Source organism: Oncorhynchus gorbuscha, linkage group LG03 (assembly GCF_021184085.1).
Source record: "Oncorhynchus gorbuscha isolate QuinsamMale2020 ecotype Even-year linkage group LG03, OgorEven_v1.0, whole genome shotgun sequence".
Taxonomy (NCBI): domain Eukaryota; kingdom Metazoa; phylum Chordata; class Actinopteri; order Salmoniformes; family Salmonidae; genus Oncorhynchus; species Oncorhynchus gorbuscha.
The window spans coordinates 94,140,625-94,167,373 of record NC_060175.1 but is presented as its reverse complement, the minus strand read 5'-3'; the positions used below and the strand labels follow the sequence as shown (position 1 = coordinate 94,167,373).

Genomic DNA, 26,749 nt, shown 5'->3' with positions numbered 1-26,749 from the left:
GTCCCATCTCTCACTCTCTATCTCTCTCGCTTGTCCTCTTGATGTCTCTCTCAATCTCCCTATCAACTAAACCTCACTGCAAGCTTCACATATACAGTCTATAAGTGAAATGACAAAGGATATTGGCTGAGGTTGAATCCTTTGACACTGTTCTTGGCTTTTCATTCTCTCATTCGTCAGATGATTGTGGTGCAGGACTCTGTACTGTAACAGCCAACTCAGTCATGAAACATCTCCTCCCACATAGTTTCTACATTAGCCTCTGTAAACATGGGCTTTTCTGTGATATTACTGGACTGTCAAATACAAGGCGATATAGGCATTTGTTTGCTTTTGGCTTATCAGCATTTCTCCCTAATCTTATAGGACATTGTATTGTAACTTTAAACGGTGATGACTCATTCGGAAGGTAACCCACACACACCTTTCCACATCACATACCCTGCACATGATGTCATCCACCTCAATATAATGGAAATAACACCTCACCAAAAAGGCTGGACTATTTCCTCCGACCTTTTAGGATTTCATATTTATTTTCATCCTAGGCTGCAGTATATTGGTCCATTAGATATCACAAATCACATCAATATCTGTTTCTGTTTCTTGTTCTGACTAAGTGTAAAAAAATGTGTTTGAGAGATACATTAGAGAAAGACTGTTGTATTATTTAACTGTTCATTAATATAATGGATAAAATGACCTCTTTTCTGACATTGGTAAGTTATTTCTCTCTCTCTCTCCACAACCCCCTCTCTCCTTCTTTCTCCCCCTCCCTCTCTCTCTCTCCATCACCCCCTCTCTCCTTATTTCTCCCCCTCCCTCTCTCTCTCTCCATCACCCCCTCTCTCCTTCTTTCTCCCCTCCCCTCCCTGTCTCACACTCCCCTCCCTCTCTCTCTCCATCACCTCCCTCTCTCCTTATTTCTCCCCTCCCTGTCTCGCACTCCCCTTCCTCTCTCTCTCTCCATCACCTCCCTCTCTCCTTATTTCTCCCCTCACTCTCTCTCTCCATCCCCATCCTCTCTCCTTCTTTCTCCCCCTCCCTCTCTCTCTCTCCATCACCTCCCTCTCTCATTATTTCTCCCCTCACTCTCTCTCTCATCCCCATCCTCTCTCCTTCTTTCTCCCCCTCCCTCTCTCTCTCTCTCTCTCTCTCCTCTCCATCACCCCCTCTCTCCTTCTTTCTCGCCTCCCTCTCTCTCTCCACAACCCCCTCTCTCCTTCTTTCTCCCCCTCCCTCTCTCTCTCTCCATCACCCCCTCTCTCCTTCTTTCTCCCCTCCCCTCCCTGTCTCACACTCCCCTCCCTCTCTCTCTCCATCACCTCCCTCTCTCTCTCTCCATCACCCCCTCTCTCCTTCTTTCTCCCCTCCCCTCCCTGTCTCACACTCCCCTCCCTCTCTCTCTCCATCACCTGCCTCTCTCCTTATTTCTCCCCTCCCTGTCTCGCACTCCCCTCCCTCTCGCTCTCTCCATCACCTCCCTCTCTCCTTATTTCTCCTCTCACTCTCTCTCTCCATCCCCATCCTCTCTCCTTCTTTCTCCCCCTCCCTCTCTCTCTCTCCATCACCCCCTCTCTCCTTATTTCTCCCCCTCACTCTCCTCTCCCCTCCCTCTCTCACTCCATCACCTCCCTCTCTCCTTATTTCTCCCCCTCCCTGTCTCACACTCCCCTCCCTCTCTCTCTCCTTATTTCTCCCCTATCTGTCTCACACTCCCCTCCCTCTCTCTCTCCATCACCTCCCTTTCTCCTTATTTCTCCCCCTACCTGTCTCACACTCCCCTCCCTCTCTCTCTCCATCACCTCCCTCTCTCCTTATTTCTCCCCTCCCTGTCTCACACTCGCCTCCCTCTCTCTCCTTATTTCTCCCCCTACCTGTCTCCATCCCCACTCCCCTCTTTCTCTCTCTCCATCACCTCACCCCTCTCTCCTTATTTCTCCCTCCTCCCTGTCTCCCCTCCCTCTCCCTCCCTCTCTCTCTCCTTATTTCTCCCCCTCCCTGTCTCACACTCCCCTCCCCTCTCTCTCCTTATTTCTCCCCCTATCTGTCTCACACTCCCCTCCCTCTCTCTCTCCATCACCTCCCTTTCTCCTTATTTCTCCCCTCCCTGTCTCACACTCCCCTCCCTCTCTCTCTCCTTATTTCTCCCCCTCCCTGTCTCACACTCCCCTCCCTCTCTCTCTCCTTATTTCTCCCCCTATCTGTCTCACACTCCCTCCCCTCCTCTCTCTCTCCATCACCTCCCTTTCTCCTTATTTCTCCCCCTCCCTGTCTCACACTCCCCTCCCTCTCTCTCTCCTTATTTCTCCCCCTACCTGTCTCACACTCCCCTCCCTCTCTCTCTCCATCACCTCCCTCTCTCCTTATTTCTCCCCCTCCCTGTCTCACACTCCCCTCCCTCTCTCTCTCCTTATTTCTCCCTCTCCCTGTCTCACACTCCCCTCCCTCTCTCTCTCCTTATTTCTCCCCCTATCTGTCTCACACTCCCCTCCCTCTCTCTCTCCATCACCTCCCTTTCTCCTTATTTCTCCCCCTCCCTGTCTCACACTCCCTCCCTCTCTCTCTCCTTATTTCTCCCCCTCCCTGTCTCACACTCCCCTCCCTCTCTCTCTCCTTATTTCTCCCCCTATCTGTCTCACACTCCCCTCCCTCTCTCTCTCCATCACCTCCCTCTCTCCTTATTTCTCCCCCTCCCTGTCTCACACTCCCCTCCCTCTCTCTCTCCTTATTTCTCCCCCTATCTGTCTCACACTCCCTCCCTCTCTCTCTCCATCACCTCCCTTTCTCCTTATTTCTCCCCCTACCTGTCTCACACTCCCCCCTCTCTCTCTCCATCACCTCCCTCTTTCTCCTTATTTCTCCCCCTATCTGTCTCACACTCCCCTCCCTCTCTCTCTCCATCCCTCCCCCTCTCTCTCTCCATCACCTCCCTTTCTCCTTATTTCTCCCCTACCTGTCTCACACTCCCCTCCCTCTCGCTCTCCATCACCTCCCTTTCTCCTTATTTCTCCCCCTACCTGTCTCACACTCCCCTCCCTCTCTCTCTCCATCACCTCCCTTTCTCCTTATTTCTCCCCTACCTGTCTCACACTCCCCTCCCTCTCGCTCTCCATCACCTCCCTTTCTCCTTATTTCTCCCCCTACCTGTCTCACACTCCCCTCCCTCTCTCTCTCCATCACCTCCCTTTCTCCTTATTTCTCCCCCTACCTGTCTCACACTCCCCTCCCTCTCGCTCTCCATCACCTCCCTTTCTCCTTATTTCTCCCCCTACCTGTCTCACACTCCCCTCCCTCTCTCTCTCCATCACCTCCCTTTCTCCTTATTTCTCCCCCTACCCGTCTCACACTCCCCTCCCTCTCTCTCTCCATCACCTCCCTTTCTCCTTATTTCTCCCCCTCCCTGTCTCGCACTCCCCTCCCTCTCTCTCTCCCTTCCCCCCATTTCTCTCCCTCTCTCAGGGGTCTGATGAGTGTGTGATGTGTTCCAGTCTGAGAGACGGTCCTCACTGTGTGTTCTCCTGCCCCAGTGGGGTGAACGGAGAGAACGGGCAGTTCATCTACAAATACCCCAACAAGGACAGATACTGTGAGCCCTGCCATGTCAACTGCACACAGGGGTGAGTGTGTGTGTGTGTGTGTGTGTGTGTGTGTGTGTGTGTGTGTGTGTGTGTGTGTGTGTGTGTGTGTGTGTGTGTGTGTGTGTGTGTGTGTGTGTGTGTGTGTGTGTGTGTGTGTGTGTGTGTGTGTGTGTGTGTGTGTGTGTGTGTGTGTGTGTGTGCAGTAGAGTGACACTGTGCATCTTGTTGCAGGTGTTCTGGTCCAGGGTTGAGTGACTGTACAGACAACACTAGACAGTCCACTAAGTGAGTGTCTCTCCCTGCTGGTGGTTATATACACACACACCCCACTCAAACACACACACACAAACACACCAGACATTTACATATTTTTCTCCTGTAGCACTCAGATCACAGGAATAGCTTTGGGAGTGCCGGCTGCCCTTATAGTCTGCCTGGCATTGTTTGTGTTGGGCATGCTGTACCACCGTGGCCGGGCCATCCGCAGGAAGAGAGCCATGAGGAGGTACCTGAAGAGTGAGGAGGTGAGGTTGAAAAATATATGTCAAATTCAATAGAATACTGGTATATCTCTACAACATAACTGAAAGGAAGTCTGCAGAGTTGTGGGACACATTGGACATATCCAAAAGATCTTTCCAAACTCGCCGTATAAATGTAACAGGTCTGTGTGTGTTGTTAAAAGAGTTTTGAGCCGCTGGGGCCAGGAGAGAAAGGGGCTAACGTTCATGCCCGGATCCTGAGGGCCCCAGAGCTGAAGAAGGTCAAAGCCCTTGGCTCTGGAGTGTTTGGTACTGTACACAAAGGCCTGTGGATCCCTGAGGGAGACTCCGTGAAGATTCCTGTAGCCATTAAGACCATCCAGGACCACACAGGCAGACAGACCTTCACTGAGATCACTGATGTAAGAACCACACACTCATAACACACCGACACTCAGTAACAATACTAACGTCTGATTCCTAGTCACCAGATATGTTTGTGTAATGGAGATGGGTTTTATTGAAGAGTAACCTTGCATGAGACATAAATCCATGAACTAATGCCTGAGCTTTAGCTCACCAAGCTAACACAGTCTTGTGGTGTGTAGGAGATCCTGTCTGATTCCCTCTCCCTCTCCCTCTCTCTCTCTTGCGCTCTCGTTCTCTCTGTGTGTCCTCCTTTGCAGCACATGTTGTCCATGGGCAGTCTAGACCACCCGTATATCGTCAGGCTCTTAGGTGTCTGTCCAGGTGCCAGTCTCCAGCTGGTCACCCAGCTCAGCAGCCAGGGGTCCTTACTGAAGCACATCAGGCACCACAGGGACAACCTGGATCCACAGAGGCTTCTCAACTGGTGTGTACAGATAGCTAAGGTGAGGTCATGATCACTAAACGGTAGAACCATTTTTGGTTCCAGGTCGTTTTCCCCTAAAAGAACCCAGAACCCTTTAAGGGTGATTTCACATATAGTATAGTCCTCTTTAAGATAAATGATCTCAGTCCTCCTTAAAGTGAACTCTGGGGTAAAATAAAGCAAAATAACTCAGTTCTCTTTGTATTCACACTGCCCTTGCCTTTGAATTTGGACTCAACCCTTTTGCCTGTTCACTTCACCTATTTTGTGGTTCCAGTCCTCTTTGCATTCACATTGCTATATTTAGAGAGGAACCAAAATCTTTTTCCAACATTCACTCAATGCACTCTGGGTTTTTCCAATGTACAGGAGAGACCATTCCATCAAAACGTACATTTTGGAAGCTAATAGATTGCATTTAGTTAAAAGATGAGACAATTGTAATCAGAAGATACTATTAACATGTAAATATTATTGGTAACAGAACAAATAACAGAATAATAACTGCAGACAATATAATGCTATATTGGAAAATTGTAAACCCAATGAAGGCTGCTGCTTCTTTCAGAGCTAGAATTGATTTTGTACCCTATGGTGTGATTCTCACCAAATATGTTGTTGTCTTCTCACACTATTCAAACCCCACAATAGAGTAAACAGTTTATTACACTGCTGTATTGTAGCCTATAGATCACATTTAGCAAACAAATAATCTGAACTAAAAACTCAGATTATCCCGCAAACCTGTACATCCTCTTCTAGTGGCACCAAAGTGAGGGGTTATGTCAGGGGAAACAATGCTGCAGAAGTCTAGTGTGAGGGGTTATGTCTCTGCAGAAGTCTAGTTAGTGGCACCAAAGTGAGGGGTTATGTCAGGGGAAACAATGCTGCAGAAGTCTAGTGTGAGGGGTTATGTCAGGGGAAACAATGCTGCAGAAGTCTAGTGTGAGGGGTTATGTCAGGGGAAACAATGCTGCAGAAGTCTAGTGTGAGGGGTTATGTCAGGGGAAACAATGCTGCAGAAGTCTAGTGTGAGGGGTTATGTCAGGGGAAACAATGCTGCAGAAGTCTAGTGTGTGGTGTGGGAATAATGACAAGCGAACCTGGGGGGCTTTGCGTTCACGTTGTCCCAAAAAAAGAGAACCAGACCGCGGAATTTAAGCGAACCGAACTCAGACCACCACTCGAGATGGTCTCAGATCAGTTTGCTTTGGGGGCTCTTATGAGGGGTCCATGTTCCTTTGGAGTGTTCACACTGCACAAACAATTAAGTGAACTGCACTATGTTCACAAAAAATGTCTGAAAGGGAAAAAGTGTGAAAACACCCATAAAGCCCTTTGGTTAAAAGGTTCGACCTGGAACAAATCCAAAAAGGTTCAAAAAGGGTTTTCTTACCCTTCATGATTCTAAGACTCTTATTGAGTCTCACGGTTTCACAGTTATTATCATGACTGTTTTGTGGGTGACCTCTTGTGTGTCTGTCTTCAGGGCATGTATTATCTGGAGGAACATTGTATGGTGCACAGGAACCTGGCTGCGAGGAACGTGATGCTAAAGAATGATTACTTCGTCCAGATTTCTGACTACGGTGTGGCTGACCTGCTCTATCCTGATGACAAGAAATATGTCTACAGTGACAGTAACAAGGTACTCAGGACACACATTCACCGCTCCATTCACCTGGATTCATCAAGATATTGTATTTCACAAGGTGTTGTCCACAGTAAACAGACAAAATGAGCTTCTGCTTCTATGTTTCTCCCAGACTCCCATAAACATCAAATGGATGGCCCTGGAAAGCATCCTGTTCCGAACATACACTCATCAGAGTGACGTCTGGAGTTATGGTCAGACAGCATGGTCATAAGTGTCTGTCCGTCCGTCCGTCCCTACATCTGTTTGTGTTAAACATCTATGTCATCATGACATAACCTCTCCCCTCTGCAGGAGTGACAGTGTGGGAGATGATGTCATTCGGAGCAGAGCCCTACGCATCCATGCATCCCCAAGACGTCCCCAGTGTACTGGAGAAGGGAGAGCGCCTGTCCCAGCCCCACATCTGTACTATAGATGTGTACATGGTCATGGTTAAGTGTGAGTGACCGTTCAAAAGTCATGTACACACTATGCACATCCAACAGACTACTGAACTGCCATGGGATAAGAGGAAAAATACTAGCACAATTTTACCATGATTTGGACCACAAATGACCACAAACGATCCTCATCGGAATATTAATGGTTGAAATTTCTTTTCCGTGGGGTGACTAAACACCCAGCAACCTTTGGACATTTGGACATGACCTTTGGACATGATAATTTTATTGTTTTCTAATACCAGGCTGGATGATTGATGAGAATATTCGCCCGACCTTCAAAGAACTGGCCAATGACTTTATTCGCATGGCAAGAGACCCACCTCGCTACCTTGTCATCAAGGTAAGGAAAAGATTACAGCACTTTATTCATTTTCTGTCTATTCAAGTCCTATTGACAGAAGTCTTTATTACTGACACTTTGCCTATAGGACAGAGGAGAGGCGCGGCCAGAAGAATCCCACCAACAAGACTCAGAGCTGGACAATTTGGAGGCGGGCCTGGAGGACCAGGATGAGGAGGGATTGGAGGACGGTTTGGCCACCCCTCCCCTTACCCTGTCCCCATCCAGGATGTCTCGCCTGAGGATGAGCTCATATAGGGTCAATTTGATTCATCTGCACACATAACTTGAATTTCTGCACTAATCACATCTACTGAGTTACTAGTGATGGGAACACAAGGCTTTCTGAAGGCTTCGGCGCTTTCACCAAATTGTGCCGGAAAACTGTTCATTACTCAGAGCTTCATTATCTGTTCACAATGCACGTTAGTGACATCTGCTGGTTAACAATAAATAGCCGTGTGTGATTATCAGACATTTTCTCTCTCCACTGTATCAAAACTGGCAGTGGCGCAGCGGTAAGTCGTTGACTTTAGTAGCCTGTAATCAGTTTGAATATCAGGTTCTCATATTGCTTCTCTTTTTTGCCTTCAAGTTTAAAAAAAAATCTAAAACTGAATTCATGGCATTATTTAGGATGCTTAAGACAGAATCTTCTACTATACTAAATAAAATTAAAATAATTTTAACAAAAGTACGAATTTTCGACGAAACGCAGCTTCCGACATCATTGATCACGTGCTTCTAATGAAGCGATACGAGCAATACGAGCGTTCAAAAAAAACTTATTCGCGATTTTGACGGATGCCTCGGAGCTCCGGTATCAAATGTAAAAAACACTCATATATAAAGTTCAAAAAGGTCTGTGTGAACTTTAACCTCTCTCTCTCTCTCTCTCTGTATCTCTCTCTCTCTCTCTCTCTCTCTCTCTCTCTGTCTCTCTCTCTCTCTCTCTCTCTCTCTCTCTCTCTCTCTCTCTCTCTCTCTCTCTCTCTCTCTCTCTCTCTCTGTCTCTGTCTCTGTCTCTCTCTCTCTCTCTCTCTCTTTGACCTCTCAGAGTGCCAGTGCCACCGTTCAGGCCGGACCAGTAGAGTACCTTCCCATGACCCCCAGCTCTGGAGAGGTCAGACACCACAACACATCACACATCACAGATAAGGAGATCTTGATATCAGGGCCATCATTTCCCACTGCGAATATCCAGAAACAACTGGCACTAACATTTAACTGAGAGCAATACGTATTAGAACTCCACTTTGCCAAATGGCTTCACTTAAGTGACTATTATGACTAAACATTGCCAAGAGGAAATAACTGTTTCAGGAAACTCAGACACATAAATATGTTGTATCGAATTCAAGTCTCATCCCGATTCCACTGGTTTCATTTCGTGATGATGAAGATGGGGATGATGGTCTATGAAAGACCATGTTCCACTTCTAACATATTCTTGAAACTCAAAGGTCTTTTCACTGTATCCTTCCTTCAGTTGTTCTCCCAGCAGTCTCGTCTGAACTCAGCGAGGACACTGTCTCAGGGGTTAGAGGGAAGAGGGAGTGGCCTGGATGTTGAGCTGACCGAGAGAGTGTCACTGAGCGGCAGCTTGCGCAGGCAGCATCCCAGAGCTGGCAGGGACAGTAGCAGTAGTACCCACCACACCTCCATCACCATGGTGCATAGGAGCAAATCTTCAGTCTCAGAGTCACACTCCAACAGGCCTGATCAAGAGGATGAGGAGGAGGAAGATCACTATGGATACGTGCTGCCTGGAGTGTCTAACACTCCAGAGAGAGGTGAGAGGGAGAGGTGACCCCTGGATGTGCAGGCAACACACCACATGAATGTGATCAGTGTTAAAAAAAAATCCATCTGTGTTGATGGAGTGATACAATTCTTAGTTATATTCTCTAATATCGCTTTCCTCCTTTATGTGGCAGATTGTCTGCTGTCTCGCCCAGCCTCCAGAAACTCTCGCCCAGCCTCCAGAAACTATAGCCCAAGTGGAACATCTCTCAGGGGCTCTAGGAGCTCCAAAAATGTGCTGTCACCGTTAGCAACTGCCCCAGACCCCACCGCAGACTATGAACAGATGACCAAACAGCCAGCCCATTTGCCCCGCTCCCCCAGAGCCACCTCTGTACAGATAGAAGGGCCTTCATCAGTGGTATGGAGGAAACAGTCCTCAACTCTGCCCTCCCCAACCTACAATATAGCACCCTCACCACTAGAGGGTGACAACACAGTGCATGAGACCTCACAGGAGTCATCGTCAGGCACTGCAGCCACTCCTAGGGGAAGCCAGGGTTCAACAGAGACCTCTGATAGTCCTGTGGCTAGAGTAGCAGAGGGAGACATGCTGCAGCCGCTGGTTGACATGCTTTACAGTGGATCTGTTGTGTCTGACAGTGGAGGGGTGACTCAGGGGAGGCCAGAGAAAGCGTCTGTAGTGGAGTATGAATACATGGATATCCGGAGCACCACAAACACCACAGACACAGAAAGACCGATCTGGGAGAGGCGTGAGAGTCGAGCAGCTGACTTGCGGAGGACAGAGGCAGAAGAACGAGAGAGAGAAGAAGAAGGAAAGAGTCAGGAGGTAGAGGAGGAGAAAGGAAAGGAAGACGAGGAAGGGGAGGAAGTCTACCAGTACACTAACAAGCAGCCCAGACTCCTCAGAGAGAGCAGTAAAGTGGCGGGGCTCCTCCCCAAGCCCAGCCTCCTCCCCAAGCCAATGCCCAAGCCCAGCCTCCTCCCCAAGCCAAGGCCCAAACCCAGCCTCAGCCCCAATCCCAACCCCAGGCCAGATGGCTTCACAGCAGTGGAAGACAGCCAGGTAGAAGTATATGAGGAGATGCATGCCTTTGGAGGGGGCTCCCAGCGAGGGGACCACCAGGATGCAGAGTACCAGAACCTCCCAGTCCCAGGCAAGGGGAGGGCCACCACGGCTGAGGAGGGGGGCGCGGGTAGCAGGTGTGCCGGGCTAGGGTTGGGAGGGTACATCAAAGCATGCTCTGGTGTGGGAGTGGTAGAGCCGAGTAGCAACAACTCGTTTGACAACCCTGACTACTGGCACAGCAGACTGTTCCTCAAGCCAGATGCTGTGCGCACATAAGGATGTGGACTGAGAAAACAACAACAACCGTGACCAAGCAAGCACAGCCAGAGGTGTTTTATAGAATCATGTAACAGGCTGGGGTGCAGCTCAACCAGTAATGTAGCGCTCTTTTAGTACTGTTGAATGTGTTGTTTATAATGTAGTGTATGTATTCTCAGTTGGTTTACACATCATCCATCCAAACATCATTGACCAAAAAAACATCTGCAAAATGTCCTATGTAGCATTAATGTTATCTATCAGTTTATAATGACATCTCAGTCTAAGAAATGTAACCAAATAGGCAGCTATATATTAAACAACAGCAAAGGATGGCCTAAGCTGTGAGCAAGAATCAATAAGTCAAAGACAAACAGAATAGTGAGAAATAGATGCACATAGATCTTAATGTACAAAGATACACAAAGCATATAGAATGTATAAAGATACACAAAGCATATAGTGTACAAAGATACACAAAGCATATAGAATGTACAAAGATACACAAAGCATATAGAATGTACAAAGATACACAAAGCATATAGTGTACAAAGATACACAAAGCACATAGAGTGTACAAAGATACACAAAGAATATAGAATGTATAAAGATACACAAAGAATATAGAATGTACAAAGATACACAAAGCATAGATACATAAAGTAGAAATAGCAGGCCAATGTACACATACTAATGGATCAAATTTGCACAGTGTTTGCACTTCAACTTGTTCCACTTCCTGGTGAAGCTGAGTTGACCTACATAGATAGAACCTCAAGGTTCCCTGGGTGTGAGGTCTGCCATGTAATGTACATTTGTATCTTATAGTTTCCTCTATGAAATGAAGTATTCTTGATGAACATGACTGTATGGATGAATTTCAGTCATGTATTGACTATGTTATTACAAGTGTGTGTGTGTATGTGTTTTAAGTTTTAATGTTGCATGCACAAGTACAGTGAAATGCCTTTCTTGCTCACTCTAAATCAAACAATGCAGTAATCAATATCAATTTAGTACTAAAAATAACATAAGGTAGAACAAGAAAAAGAAATAAATATGAAGAACACAAGAAGTTAGTAAGCTACAGTGCATTTGGAAAGTATTCAGACCCAACATTTTGTTGAATTATAGCCTTATTCTAAAATGGATTAAATAAAAAAATGTCATCAATCTACAATTTTTTGGGGGCAAATGGATTAAATGTAAAAAACAGAAATACTTTATTTACATAAGAATTCAGACCCTTTGCTAGAAGACTCGAAATTGAGCTCAGGTGCATCCTGTTTCCATTGATCATCCTTGATGTTTCTACAACTTGATTGGAGTCCACCTGTGGTAAATTCAATTGATTGGACAGGATTTGGAAAGGCAAACACCTGTCTATATATGGTCCCACAGTTGACAGTGCATGTCGGAGCAAAAAAAAAACAAGCCATGAGGTTGAAGGAATTGTCTGTCGAGCGCCGAGACAGGATCGTGTCGAAGTATCGAAACCGTTTCTGCGACATTGAAGATCCCCACTGCAAGAACACAGTGGCATCTGTCATTCTTAAATGGAAGAAGTTTCGAACCACCAAGAACCTTCCTAGAGCTATCTGCCAACCTGGCCAAACTGAGCAATCGGGGGAGAGGGGCCTTGGTTGTAATTGAGGCTGTAATCGCTGCCAACGGAGCGTCAACGTACTGAGTACTTAATGTAAATGTGTTTACTTTTTCTTTATCTACAAACATGTTTTTGAGTTGTCATTATGGAGTATTGAGCCTCTGAATTTCTCAATGCACTGTATATACAGGGTCAGTTCCAATACCATGTTTACAATGTGCAGGGATACTGGAGTGATAGAAGTAGGTATGTATAGGGGTGATAAATATGTGTGTGTGTGTGTGAAAGCGAGAGACCCAAGCAAGTCAAGAGAGATGCATACACTATTCTTGATTAGTAATAATAGCTATGTAGATATGCAGATAATATGATGCCAGGCCAAAATCTAATGACTACTGAAGAATGTCTAATTTACTGAAAGGTTTATCGGTCAGTGCCATAGATCTTAAAGGGGAATGGAAACACTAGGATTTAGAACGCCAGCTAACTGTAACTGTAAATTTGCATGTTTGCGTCAATGGCAGGAGGGAAAATGATGTTTAGTATAAGTGGATTGAATACATCTCTTCGCTTAGATTTACTTCCTAAAGTGTTTCCATTCCCCTTTAAAACCAAGGATCAGTGCGGTGACGCGCTAATTCAATTTGGCGTTCAGCGTGCACTCAGTGCGTGGGACGTAACCAGTTAGTAGGAAGCGGGATCTCTAGCGAGTTGGGCCTGTGCAAGATCTGCGGCGGAGGAGATAGCACTGCAGCGTGGTCGAGTCTGTAGCTGACACCCGGGAAAAAAAAAGTTACTTTGAGTGCGAAAGAGCCACCGAAAAAAATGTCTGGAGACGACGAGCCACAAGAGCAGACCATCGCGGATGACTTGGTCGTTACCAAGTACAAGATGGGGGCCGAGATTGCCAACCGTAAGTGAATATTAACCTGTTTTTAATAGACTATTGAAGAGTTTAGACGTGACAGTCTGCTGGCTAATGTGCTAACGCTAGCTCAGCTATCACAATGCAGCCATGTGCTGTGTTAGCAGCTAACGATACATTAATCACAACGTCTCATCGGGGCTAGCTTTTGGCTTGTGTAGTTGTCTTAAGCAATAGTTCCGTCAGTTTCGTAATGTATAGTAGCATGAGTTAGCGTATTTTTGCTAACTAATTCTAAAATTCAGCTACAAAAGTGTATGCATAGACAACTGCTACCTAGCCAAATGCTACGTTAGCTAGCTCACTAGCTAAGGTTACATGCACTGCCTGGAAAGTTGTCACTAGTAAACATAATTGATTAGCAAACTGCCTTCTGAATAAGTTGGCTATGATCCCGTTACATTTAATTAACTATTTTTTACGTTTAGTTAACTAGTTAGTTACCAACGATTCATTTTAACTCTCATGTTTGCCAATTTACTATTTAAAACAGGTCGTTTGCATCGCTCATCTCTTAACGTAACGCATGTCACTGATCTTGAACCGTTACCCGTAGCAAGTGTTCTCAGTGAAGCCATGGATGGTCACTCATTGAATAGGCATAAGGGCCATCAGTGTCTGTCAGTTCAGTGACAATGTATTGCCTCAGACCTGCAACGCAGTACCACACACAGCTATAGCCAGCATCTATGCTATACTCGCTATGCATCCAGATATAGCTACTATATATATTCTGTGTGCATATCTTATACTTACTCTGTGTATCAAAATTGAAGACCTGGCTGGAGTATATGTTCATGGGAATTTATGTCAATCTTGATGATCCCACGTAATGGTGCTGGGAAGGGATCTTGATTAACTTTTCTTCGATTACAATTATTTTTGCCCAAAGTGTTTATTGGACCAGCAGATCCACATTTGAGTCATTTAGCAGATGCTCTGAACCAAAGGCACCGAAAACTAGTACAAATGTTTGCGTGAGAAGTCACCTCCCCTGGTCCTAATACCCAGAGCATACCTACCCAACCTTTTGTTCTTTCCTCCTGTGTCTCTTCATGTCTACTCCAGAGGCCCTGAAGGCTGTGGTGGAGGCTGCCAGGGCTGGGGTGACTGTGGTCAGCCTCTGTGAGACCGGAGATGCTTTCATCATGGCAGAAACTGGAAAGGTCTTCAGGAAGGAGAAGGATTTGAAGAAAGGTATGGGCCTCATCTCATTGGTTAAGTCAATGAGTTGCATTGACATGAGTCATGACTGAAGTGGCTCTTAGAGTTTTGTAGTTTACTTTTTTTAATTGCAGAAAAGTTGTTTGGGTAAATCACATCTTTTCCTTGTTTACTCATATCCTCTCTCCTTGCGTCTTCAAAACAGAATCAAAAAACTTAATATTATTTGTTGTGCAGAAAGTTACTTAGGTTATTAGTGTAAATAAATGCCTACTTATTGCCTCCCTCAGGCATTGCGTTCCCAACCAGTGTATCAGTCAACAACTGCGTGTGCCACTTTCTCCCCTGAAGAGTGACCCTGAGATCACACTGAAGGACGGGGACCTCCTCAAAATGTAGGAACAACATATGTCTGCAACTTTTATGGCCGACTGTCTCATGGGAAACTGTTATTCAATGAATCTTTACCTTCTCTGTATGGGACCTGCATGGCTGTCCCTGTTCAACTGTTGGGCGACTACCCTTCCCATGTCAGTGCATGGACCAGTCTGATGGTCTTCGAGTCTCTGCCTATCCTTCATGTGCTGCTTGTTGTTTTTGCCTGTGTAGTGACCTGGGGGTGCACGTCGATGGCTTCATCTCAAACCTGGCTCACAGCTTTGTGGTGGGAGTGACCAAGGTAGTAGCACTTGGTTGTTTGCTGTGACTGCGTCGGGATCATTAGCAATAGTGAATATGTTGCTATGTTCTGTCATACAGAATGCCAGCATACAGATACATTGACTGATGTACAGCACATCAAACGTTACATGCATAGTGCGACCGTCACGTAATGTCAGGCACACAAAGAGTCAGGTAGACAGCCAGCTAGTACAGGATAACCCAACCATCACGTAATGTTAGACACACAGTCAGGTAGACAGCCAGCTAGTACAGGATAACCCAACCATCACGTAATGTTAGACACAGTCAGGTAGACAGCCAGCTAGTACAGGAAAACCCAACCCGTGTGTAATGTTGCCTCTTTTTCATATTTTCATATGTAGTAATTTGCTATGTTCTTACCTTCTCATCCTGTTTTCGCTCCATCAGGATGCTCCGTTGACAGGACGTAAGGCTGACGTTATTAAAGCGGCACACCTGTGTGCTGAGGCTGCCCTCAGACTGGTCAAGCCTGGAAACCAGGTGAAGTGGTTAGCTAGCGCTTTACTGCGTGGGCAGTTGGGGTCTAGCCTAGTACCAGATCTGATTGTGCTCTAAAGCAAACTCCCATAGTGCAGTTGTCTATACAGCACAAACCGAGTGGGGCGGGGACCAGGCTTATTAGGGATGCAGTGACAAGTGTAAAAAAATAAGTTTGACTAACAAATATATTTGGTATTGTAGTGGGACAGTATTTCCATCAGTGGAATTATAGCAATTTAGGTTGAATGTCTCTCTCATTCAGAACTCACAGGTCACAGAAGCCTGGAACAAGATTGCCAAGTCATTCAAATGCTCAGCCATAGAGGGTGAGTCCATCCTTTTCATTTAATCTAGTTGGTGCCACATTGATACACGATAAATTCAACCCTTGTGTCTTGTACTGTTAACTTGCCAAATCACATACCTTGACTTTTTGTCATATTACACACTCTCCTCAGGGATGCTGTCCCATCAGTTGAAGCAGCATGTTATTGACGGAGAGAAGACCATCATTCAGAACCCCACGGACCTGCAGAGGTGACATTTAGTATTAGTCCAAGACATCTGGCTTGTTTTGGTATTACTTGTAAGATACATATGTTGTTTCTCGTCTTTGTCGTATGTGTCAGGCACCGCTGTAGCGATAATAGTAATTGATCTTAGGGGACAAAGTTTTGTTTAATTATTCATGGCCTTGTCTCTCTCTGTTGGTGTTGCGTAGGAAGGACCACGAGAAGGCAGAGTTTGAGGTACACGAGGTGTACGCTGTGGATGTGCTCATCAGCACTGGAGAAGGCAAGGTGAGGGACAAACATTCACTCAACATTCCAGTCGTGTGAGGCTCACACTCATTGATGGGTTGTACTAAAATGTATTAAGTTTTCACAATCAGAAACAGCCAAACAGTGATGGATGTGATTGTTTTTTCTACGCATTGAATTACTCTGTGTCTCCCGTCATCACTTTGTATGTGCTGTAAACCCCCTTCCATTCATTGTGCTGTCTTCTACTCCAGGCGAAGGATGCAGGCCAGAGGACCACCATTTACAAGAGGGACCCAGACAAGCAGTACGGCCTGAAGATGAAGACATCCAGGAGTTTCTTCAGCGAGGTGGAGAGACGCTTCGATGCCATGCCTTTCACTCTCAGGTAGCAGGTCTGCTGCAGGGAGTGGACTTTTACCTACAACTAATATTATACTTTTACCCAGAACACCTTCAATGACAGTTGGGGAAAGAAGAGGTATTCAAATGCATCAATTAAATAAGGCACATTTTCCCCCGATTAGACTATTTGATCCAATAGACTGAACACTTAGTTTTTGTTTCCTCTGTTTTAATGCCTATTAGATGGCTAATGATGTTTTGTTTCTCTCCTACCTTTTTTATATTCTCCCCTCTCCCTCAATCTCTTGTTCTGTCTTTCAGGGCATTTGAGGATGAGGCCAAGGCAAGGCTGGGTGTGGTAGAGTGTGCCAAACATGAACTCCTGCAGCCCTTCAACGTTCTGCACGAGAAAGAAGGTTAGTTGGAAGATCTAACCAGACAGAGGCTATGCATTTATGCTTAAGTACTGCGCATTACTTTTTGTGAAATTGTCAGATAATCCTGTAAGGGATGTGAAGGTGTCTTGACATGCAAATTAAATATTTCTTCATTGATTCATAACCAAGTTGTTATAAGCCTACGTTTAATGGCTCTTTTTCTGTGAGTCTAGGTGAGTTTGTGGCCCAGTTCAAGTTCACTGTTCTGCTGATGGCCAATGGACCCCTACGCATCACCACAGGGCTGTATGAGCAGGAGCTGTACAAGTCTGAACACGAAGTAGAGGACACAGATCTCAAGGTAAAGCAAGGCAGATGAGCTACTGCTCTTACTGTGGAGCTACACTAGGGCTTTGGGAAAACTCCTGATTTCTATCTGCCACACTGGACCTGTAACTTTTTGCCAATGTGAGCAGAGCGCATACCACTTTATCACGTGTTCTTGGGTGCGTGCTGCGTGTCGAATTCATAAAAATAGTGCTGCTTGCTCTCCGGTTTCATAGAAGATAATGGGAGCACCTCACGCTTGGCTAAAGTTGCACGTCCACTGCAGCATGACTGGTATACCCCTGACTTGCCTAGTTAAATAAAGGTTACATTTAAATATACACATACCAGTTCCCTACTTGTACACTGGAGGGAGGGATGAGGATAAATCATCTACTGTGATTGGCTTTTACAATGTCGTTATGTACTAAGCTGACATGGTTGATTTGTGTTCTCAAAAACCAACCTTTTTTCAGGCCTTGCTCCAAAGCTCAGCGAGCCGCAAGACTCAGAAGAAGAAGAAAAAGAAGGTAGGCTAACCGAAAGGTCGCTGGTTCGAATCCCCGAGCCGGCAAGGTAAATAAATCTGCCTTTTCAGCAAGGCCAATAACCCCAAACAACTGCTCCCGTGCACCTATGGGATGGATGTTAAGGCATCCCCCCGGCACGACTGATTCAGATGGGTTGGGTTAAATGCGGAAGACTCATTTCGGTTGAATGCATTCAGTTGTGCAACTGACTAGGTATCCCCTACTATTTAATGTAAATATTTACAGGTCTCCCTTGGGGAAGAGGTCTTCTTACCTCAGTGGGACTACCTTGTTTAATATGTAAATTACACATTCATATGATTGTGAAAACACTTTTTGACTCAATTTCTCCATTCCCCCTTCCCTTTGTGACAAGGCTTCAAAGACTGTGGAAACTGAAACAGCGCCAGAGGTCAAAGAGACCGACGCTGCCGAATAAGACCTTCCACCTCCTGACCCAGTCTTCGTCTCCCAATAATACTGACAGACTTTTGACAACTGACCAACCCACAGAACGGATGTCAAGACCTTCCATCATGCCCTCCTGTCCTGAGACGCCTGCCTCACGGTGCAGCCTAGCCTTGTGATGGAACCTCCAAATGTTAACTGATGTCAAACTACTGGGGATGGTGCTGCTCTCTGCTAAATTCAAATTCTGTCACATCCATTTCAATCTCACTGTCCTTGAGACAGCAGGGTTCTCCCCATGATAGTAACCACTAAGTGACTCAGAAGGGCTATTGAGTAGAACAAGGGCATTTTCCTGAGTAGACTCTGTGGGAGACACGTTTATACCATCCAGTCGTTGAGCCTTGGTACTGTATTAAAGTCAGCAGTGAATAATCAAATGATTTATGAAAGCAAAGCAGGACAGTTGAGGGTGTGATACGATTGCACTGTGCCAATGATTTTTCTGAAGGTAAACCTTTTCGGTCCTAACCATGCAGTTTCTTTTAAATTAATGGAAGTTTGTCTATTTGGGAAGTAAATATGTATTAACTTGAACCCTCCATTAAACCTACTATAAACATGACAGACCTTATAAACAGCCATGCTAGCAATTGATGGCTGACTACGTTGACTCAAATCGTTACGTACATTAGCAAAAATCTCTAGGGTCATACGTAGCTATTTCTCTTATCAACTGCAACTGACAGTTTTACATGGATATATCCCCTAACAGGACTACATATTAAATGGATTTAGAACAGGGAACTGGATTAGGGGCTTAATCTGTACGCACCATGCAAGGAAGGAGGAAAAAACAAGTTACTGAAGCCCAATTATGAAAGGTTTAAATGTTCCCATTATTAAATCATTTAGGTATATGACTGCCATATTTTGCTTAATACACTGATACTGCCATGGCTCTCAATGAATTACACCTATATTGGTCACTGTTTACATCGGTTTCCATAGCTGTTTATCTGATACTTTATTGTAAAATAAGTTTGAGGATATTTTTGAATCATCTAGATTAGAAACATTGCCATGGTGACATCAAATAACTATCGAATTTGGGTATGAGACAACTGACCAAAGGACTAACTAACCAACTGCTGCACCACTAGTTCCTGTGGGCTTTTCTTTTTGAATAGGATATTAGAGGGAGAGATCATTGTGGAAATGTTTCTGACTCGGTTTATATTTTAAGTTTGTTCTCGTGAAGGAAATGTATCCGCTCTTGTATTGTAAATCTGTATGGATAGAATTCTACAAAAGTTCCTATTTAGGAAATAAGAGGTCCTCCCAATAAAATGTGGTATTTTGGAAGGGCTTTGAAGTTCATTCGCAAAGCATGTCAAAATTACAACCCTTTTTAGTGTTACAACCCATTTACACTATTTTTTAACATTTTATTTGACTGATGTAAATATTGTCCTATAATAATTCTATGAGTAAGATCCATCGGTCATTCCACTACTATCAGCTAATGTGCTTGAACACACCACTCCCGTCGCTGCCAAATAAATGTACACATGTTACTAAATCAGTGCACCAACACTGCTCGATCGTTCTATTTTATGCTTGACACACTGCAAATCATGCCTCCCATCTCATTGGTTTTTAGGAGCATATACCCACATGGGTGGTTGAAAGATGAACTAAGGCCCACACTACAGTTGGTGGTAATGCACCGTAAAGTCGGTTGCCAACTGCCATATAAAGTCAAAAGAAGAAGCCTGAAGGAGGAGAGATTACTGGAAACGAACTCGGTTTACCCTTTTTATCTGGATTAATTGTTGGAGTAGAGGACCTTGTGTATTTCAGGTCAAATAACAACCCAATGATTTTATCCCAGGACAAATTAGCAATGTTAGAGAAACAAGTTGAGGGAAAAGTAAGTAAACATAAAAATATATTTGCCCTGTGAAAAGGTCTTATTTTGCAATCTCCTAAAATAAATGTGATCTCTGAAGAGAGACAGGCTCTCCATCTTGCATAACAAACACCACACTTGTCCATTCAGTAGAGGCACAGATAGAACATGTTGCATGTGAAACCTCAGTGAAGATGAAGTAATGCGTAATGAAATATGTCATGATGTAAACGGGGCCGCGTTCAAAACAACTGGGAGCTCAGAAATCTCTCACTTCAGTGCATTCAAAACAACTGGGTATCTGGAGAGAGAAAAAAGCTCAGACTGGGAAAAATTGTTTTAAACAGTTATCCAACTCGGAAATTCCAACTTGGGTACACGTGCCTCATTCTAGCCCTGACTTTCCGACCTGAAGATCACGGACGTCATGATTTGGCCTCATATTTTTCAGAGTTCCCAGTTATCTTGAAAGCACTATAACTCTTCCCACCTGCAAGCACACAAAAAGACACCCATGTGGAGCGAGAGGGCCAACTTGCTCAGCAGAATCTATAAGAAACCTTGCAAATGCTTTGGAGCATTTAGGCTCTGCCAGCTTACTGACTATTTTGGCTGTTGCTTCCTTTGCAAAAGAAAAAGAGTTTGGCCGAACCCCTAACTACATAATACTTCTTGACTTGGTTGCTTCCATACAAACCAGAACTGGGGGGCAGCTTGCTAACCAGCTTGCTGGCAACAGATGTAGAAAAAGAGTTGAATTCATTGGCAACCTCTGCTTTTTCATATACCATCTCCCCCTTGATGTTCAGTCCAATACTGTTTAGTTTGTTTTTGATAGTACCACTACAGCCTAGTTCCTTAAATGATTTCCAAAGATGTTAGGGTTACTTTTGTTCTCAATTATTTTCTCAGCAAAGTAACCCCTCTTAGCTTCATCCATCCTGCTCTGTGCTTCATCCATCCTGCTCTGTGCTTCATCCATCCTCTGTGCTTCATTTCTGTGACGTTTATATAGGACAAAATCATGCTGCTCTCGAACTGTGTTCAAACATTTGTATTTATTCCTTGCTTGGATAGATTCTAGAATCTCATGATTAAACCAAGGGCTAGATCTCTGCTTTACCCTGGCCAGTCTAATGGGAGCCATCACATTCACCACATCAAGGAATCTACATTTAAAGACTTCCCAGGCACTGTCTACCCCTACACTATCTAGCACAGGTGACCAGTCAATTTTACCCACTTCCTCCCTACACTTTTCAACACAGTATTTTTTGAGTCCTCTGATTCTAAAGGTTGTGTGACACTTAAATATATCTTTAAAAATCCTCCTTGTGCAAAATGTAATAAAATTATCACTGATTCCATATACTATTACTCCACTCTGCGATATTTTAGATTTGTCAGACACCAATATTAAGTCAATATTACTTTGCAGTGTTTCACATATCCTGGTGGGATCTTTTTTCATTTGGGTCAGAGCAAGTGATCTACAAACGTGCAATAATACATTGTGGGTTGGGCTATTCTTTTTGCAGACATCAATATTGAAATCCCCTAACAAAATGATTTCCTTCAACACTGAATCATTACAGTTTGACAACACAATTTTAAGACCTTCATAGAATGTATTCTGCTTGGGCGGCCTATAACACACCCCCAACAAAATCGGCTTGGTTTTGGGAAGGCAGATATCCAGCCAGACAATCTCCAGATCAGCATTTAAATCTGATCTGACGTTAAAAGCAATGTCTGATCTTACAAACGCACATATCCCCCCACCGTTCCGATTCCGATCCTTCCTGACAACAGAGTAATTAACAACCTAAAGTTATACCTCTGTATAATGAAGGGGATAAAGTCTGACCCTGGGAATTATAGGCCTGTATCTGTCCTCTGTAACATCAAAGATCCTGGAGAGAGTTGTACATGAGCAGATGTATGAATATGTTAACAAACAGGGTCTAATGTGTGATTTTCAGTCGTGTTTTAGAAAAACACTCCACTGATTCATGTCTACTTTACTTGACTGACTTCATCAGGAAAGAGATTGATGAGGGAAATCTGTGTGGAATGGTACTGCTTGACCTACAGAAGGCCTTTGATACAGTTCACCACTGTCTCCTAATCTCCAAACTGGAGGCACTGGGGTTAAGCAGTATCCATCCAGCCTGGGTAAAGTCCTATTTATCAGGAAGGGCTCAAGTAATAGAGGTTAATGATTCACTGTCTCAGGCAAAACCTATGAGTTGTGGCGTTCCGCAGGGGAGCGTGCTTGGGCCTCTATACTGTTTTATTGTATATTAACGATATGAAAGATGCTTGTTCTTGCCATATTTTTCTTTATGCCGATGATTCTAAACTTCTGGTGTCTCACAAAAGTAAAATTATGCTGGAGAGCATACTTAGCACAGAGCTGACTAACATTGGCAAATGGCTTGGAGATAATAAGTTATCTCTGCACTTAGGGAAATGTGAAGCAATTATTTTTCGATCCAGACATAAATTGTGTAGGTCATCTGAAATCAGAGTGGAGTTAGGGGTGAGGTGCTGATTACTAAATCCTCTGTTAGCTACTTGGGATGTATCCTTGATGGAAGCTTGGGAGGTGTGAGTATGGCCAATAAAGTGCTAGGGAAGGTTAATGCCAGGACTAATTTTTTGGCCAGAAAGTCCAAGCTGCTTGAATAAGGACTCCATGTAAGTGCAAGCTACTGCCCTCATTCAATGTCATTTTGACTATGCTAGTACTTCCTGGTTTGGGGGCTTATCTAAACTTGTGAAGTGGAAGCTCCAGATAGCCCAGAATATGCTGATCAGGGCAGTATTGAAGGTGAGTCCACATACTCACATAGGCAGGAGCTGCTTTTGGGAACTAAACTGGATGCCTGTTGAGGCTAGGGTGTCCCAGATTAGACTAGGTTTGGTTTACAGGAGTATTTATGGTTCTGCGCCCAGATTTCGAAGTGATTACTTTCCTCATGTTAGTGATGCACACAATCACAGCACCAGATCAGGTGTTGCTGAGGTGTGCTTATACAGGTTCAGAACTAATGCTGGGAAATGTACTTTCTTGTATACTGGAGCCTCAGAATGGAATGACTTGCCTCTGCCCATAAAAACAATGTCCAATCTGGGCAGCTTTAAAAATAAAGTACAAATATGTTTGATGTCTTCTGTGCCCATTTGAATAACCCCTATGATGTAACTGGAATGCTCATCTGTGTGAATGTATTTTAGGCATGCTGCAAGGAGGCATGAGGACTGCAGATTTGGGTGTAATAGATAATTGAATTAGGGAATTGTTAGATATTGCTGCACTGTCGGAAATAGAAACACAAGCATTTCGCTACACTTGCCAATAACATATGCTAACCATGTGTATGTGACCAATAAAACAATGCCCTAGACCGCTATGACACTCGGGAGCCAAAACGAATTGATGGAAATTGATGTAAAATATATAACCAGCTACTTTAAACAATGCTACTTAATATCATGTTTACATACCCTACATTACTCATCTCATATGTATATACTGTACTCTATATCATCTACTGCATCTTGCCTATGCCGTTCGGCATCACTCATTCATATATTTTCATGTACATATTCGTATTCATTCCTTTACACTTGTGTGTATAATGTAGTTGTTGTGAAATTGTTAGGTTGTATTACTTGTTAGATGTTACTGCATGGTCGGAACTAGAAGCACAAACATTTCGCTACACTGGCATTAACATCTGCTAACCATGTGTATGTGACAAATAAATGTGATTTTGATTTGTTACGCTATCAAGCTAGCAAGAGGTTGCATAGCAACATAATCAACTTCCTGTAGATAGGTGTAGCGCTAGTATGTTCAACTGAAAGGATAACCTTTGTTTCCATAATACTAAAATGAACTAATAGAATGTAGTATATTCTCATTAAGTATACAGTATGTTAGTTTTTATTATTATTATTTTTATTAAATCTGCCACAAGGTTTTATTGCAAAGTGGCAACCTCCTCGCCTGATCTTAAAAACACTGTTCCACTTAATGCTCCAAATGCACATATTGCCATCTTTACTGATATATTTGAATTATTTTGTTGCTTTTTGTTTTTTTTGTTGCTTTTTGGTTTTTAAATACCAGGATTTAAAAAAAAATGTCAGCTGGCAAAATAACTTGTAGGCTTTTGCATATGTTAATGAGATCTCCTTTGTGCGGAAAAAAATGATAACAAAAACTGAACAAAATAAAAGCCTACAGCTTTCCTTTAGGATCAAATTATATAGACACAAGTGCTAAGGTGAAAGTGTCTGGAATCCAGATTGCACGTGGTATTTTCCGTTTACTATGGTAACCCTTCGAATGATACCACCACGTTTCCTCCCAACTTGTCTGCCAGCGTTATACAGTATGTTAGTATGGGTATTCGAACACAGCCCATGACTGATGAAATCTACATGTCCCAGAATGTATGAGCGTCCAACAGTGATGACGTAAGTTCAGTGTATAAATAACCGATCGAACGCTAGTGGCGCTCTTCTTGGAGACGGTGCCATCTGGTAGAGGTAAGTTGAATACTGAACCTAACACGTTTTGTATTTTCTCATCTTCATCCAAAGTAATCCAATGTAATTAAAAGGCATCCAACTGATCAACCTTTTTCTCCCTTTGCTTTACAGACACTTCTCCACGACATGAGGGCAAAGGTACATTTTATCCACTCAAAACGATTGTTTTGTAGGCATCTTCCTTGTTGCTATGCTAGTTAGCTTTAAGTGATTTGGTTGGCTAGCCTGTTAACTGCGACATAACTGCACCCATTTTGTAGTTAGCCACCTGCTACATTTTAAATGCATTGATTATCGAGTTTGGTGCTAAGTTCGGTTCTAATACAACAATCTTTGACGTTTGTGTAGTTGGGGGTTATGCAATGAAGTCTTTGTCATTCTACGATAGACTATTCACGCGCTTTTTTTTTCTCGAGAAATACTGCACCAAACGTTTTGGCTCCCGAGTGTCATAGCGTTCTAGGGCATTGTTTTATTGGTCACATACACATGGTTAGCATATGTTATTGGCGAGTATAGCAAAATGCTTGTTTCTAGTTCAGACAGTGCAGCAGTATCTAACAATTCCCGAATTCAATTACCTACTACACCCAAATCTAAGTAAAATAATTGAATAATTATATATAGAGTAATGAGAGCGGCATAGGCATGATGCAAAATATGGTATAAATGTATACATGAGATTTGTTATGTTCACATATCTTTCATGTGACCAATAAAATGTGATTTAGCCTTTTATTAGTGTCCAAGTCTATGTAGGCAGCAGCCTCTGTTAGTGATGGCTGTTTAAGTCTGTTTGGCTTGAGAGGGCTGTTTTTCACTCACTCAGTTCCAGCCTTTGATGCACCTTTACTGACCTCATCTCAGTGATTGGGTGTCACATGGGGCTGCTCATAATTGGCCCAGCGTCGTCCAGGGTAGGCAGTCATTGTAGATAAGAATTTTCTTAACTGACTTGCCTACTTAAATAAAGGTTACATTTAATCAGTCTTAGTCATGCAGTTTTACACCCTACTAAGGTCATCGATGAAAACATCACATTAATGACCACTCAAGAAGTCTATCATCTTGAGTAATTCAGGCTATTTTGAAGTGTACACTGGCTATTGTGTCAAGATTGTGGTGTTTTCAGGTTCAGTTTCTAAGGGAGTATGCGAGTGCACTTGTTTGTTTAGCCAAAGCCTTAATGTTAGTGAAATGGGCTGTCACCAAGTGATTTAATTCTGTGGTGAACACATGGACATGCGTTCTCAGTAGATTATCACCTGTCCTGGGTCATTACTGTAGCCAACTATTGTGCAATTCTAGCTAGCTTGTTGCCATATTTTCAGTCACAGGCCCCTTACTATATGGGTGGGTGTGCAGGATGGCAATATCCCTTCTAGACCTGAGCATATGTTGGTAGAACTATATCTGACGGCAGTTTGCTGTAAATGCCAGATGGGTGTTGCCAGCCATGCTTCTGAAAATTGATCAGGGTTCAGCCATTTGTTCTAACACTCGTCAATATCTAATAATAGCTAATGTTACATCTAACATTGGCCTCTGTTCTCTCTTGCAGTGGAGAAAGAAGCGTATGCGCAGGCTGAAGCGCAAGAGGCGAAAGATGAGGCAGAGGTCCAAGTAGAATGTCTCCCCTACAACACCATGGCTGTGACCCTTCTGGACACAACACAGGACCAAGGATCTCATGTTCAAAGTCTGATCTGAGATGTGCCATCCATGCCAATGAGAGGCTGTAAAAAGACAGTGCTACTGTTGTCTTGGTCAAGAGACCACCTGCCTGGGAAGATTGATGGGGACATTCTGGATTCTCTACTCTTCTACCAAACCTATCCTACTCCATTGCTTTTGTTTATACTTTCCCAATAAAGTTTTTGGTTTAAAGTTGTCTTTGTTACTTCTGAAATGGGGTCCAGATTGTAATTCCTACCATGCTGCAACCATTTACCATTATTGCTGACAGAGTATAGGTCTTATAGGTGACCCATTATGTTGTGATACCCTTAAAACCAGTCTCTAGGGTTATCAGTATGATAAGGTTATGCTGCATGCCTTCTCGTGGCTGTTTGGGTCACTGTTGTGAGGAGTGCATGGACTGCTCCAGGCGGGGGCCATCTGGAGCACGGTCTCCTGAGTGGTGCATATCTCAGTGCTAGATGCCCCAGTTTGGTCCCGGGCTGTATCGCAACTGCG

The 26,749-nt window shown here is 44.0% G+C and overlaps 1 protein-coding gene, 1 long non-coding RNA gene and 1 pseudogene across 3 annotated transcripts in view; all 3 read left to right on the top strand.

The window, feature by feature from the left end:
- The window catches only part of LOC124032278 (receptor tyrosine-protein kinase erbB-3-like), a 33,189-nt gene extending 21,727 nt beyond the window's left edge, over positions 1 to 11,462 (top strand). Inside the window, exons 16-28 of the mRNA XM_046344544.1 lie at positions 3,463 to 3,620; positions 3,813 to 3,866; positions 3,964 to 4,105; positions 4,267 to 4,485; positions 4,750 to 4,935; positions 6,406 to 6,564; positions 6,683 to 6,764; positions 6,865 to 7,011; positions 7,259 to 7,356; positions 7,445 to 7,615; positions 8,414 to 8,479; positions 8,846 to 9,149; positions 9,294 to 11,462. Of these exons, the coding sequence (XP_046200500.1) occupies positions 3,463 to 3,620; positions 3,813 to 3,866; positions 3,964 to 4,105; positions 4,267 to 4,485; positions 4,750 to 4,935; positions 6,406 to 6,564; positions 6,683 to 6,764; positions 6,865 to 7,011; positions 7,259 to 7,356; positions 7,445 to 7,615; positions 8,414 to 8,479; positions 8,846 to 9,149; positions 9,294 to 10,468 (2,961 nt within the window). The 3' untranslated portion in view covers positions 10,469 to 11,462. The remainder of the gene's footprint in view (positions 1 to 3,462; positions 3,621 to 3,812; positions 3,867 to 3,963; positions 4,106 to 4,266; positions 4,486 to 4,749; positions 4,936 to 6,405; positions 6,565 to 6,682; positions 6,765 to 6,864; positions 7,012 to 7,258; positions 7,357 to 7,444; positions 7,616 to 8,413; positions 8,480 to 8,845; positions 9,150 to 9,293) is intronic.
- A 436-nt stretch (positions 11,463 to 11,898) lies between these two features.
- LOC124032274 lies at positions 11,899 to 19,443 on the top strand (annotated as a pseudogene). The gene is made up of 14 exons (XR_006838246.1): positions 11,899 to 12,149; positions 12,673 to 12,969; positions 14,050 to 14,178; positions 14,436 to 14,540; positions 14,755 to 14,824; positions 15,238 to 15,330; positions 15,593 to 15,656; positions 15,789 to 15,867; positions 16,052 to 16,130; positions 16,346 to 16,479; positions 16,758 to 16,852; positions 17,047 to 17,174; positions 17,617 to 17,670; positions 18,047 to 19,443. The product of XR_006838246.1 is annotated as a proliferation-associated protein 2G4-like (transcript).
- Positions 19,444 to 24,443: 5,000 nt separating this feature from the next.
- Positions 24,444 to 26,440, top strand: LOC124032279. The gene is made up of 3 exons (XR_006838247.1): positions 24,444 to 24,550; positions 24,665 to 24,691; positions 26,115 to 26,440. It is a non-coding gene; the product is annotated as an uncharacterized LOC124032279 (long non-coding RNA).
- The last annotated feature ends 309 nt before the right edge of the window (positions 26,441 to 26,749 follow it).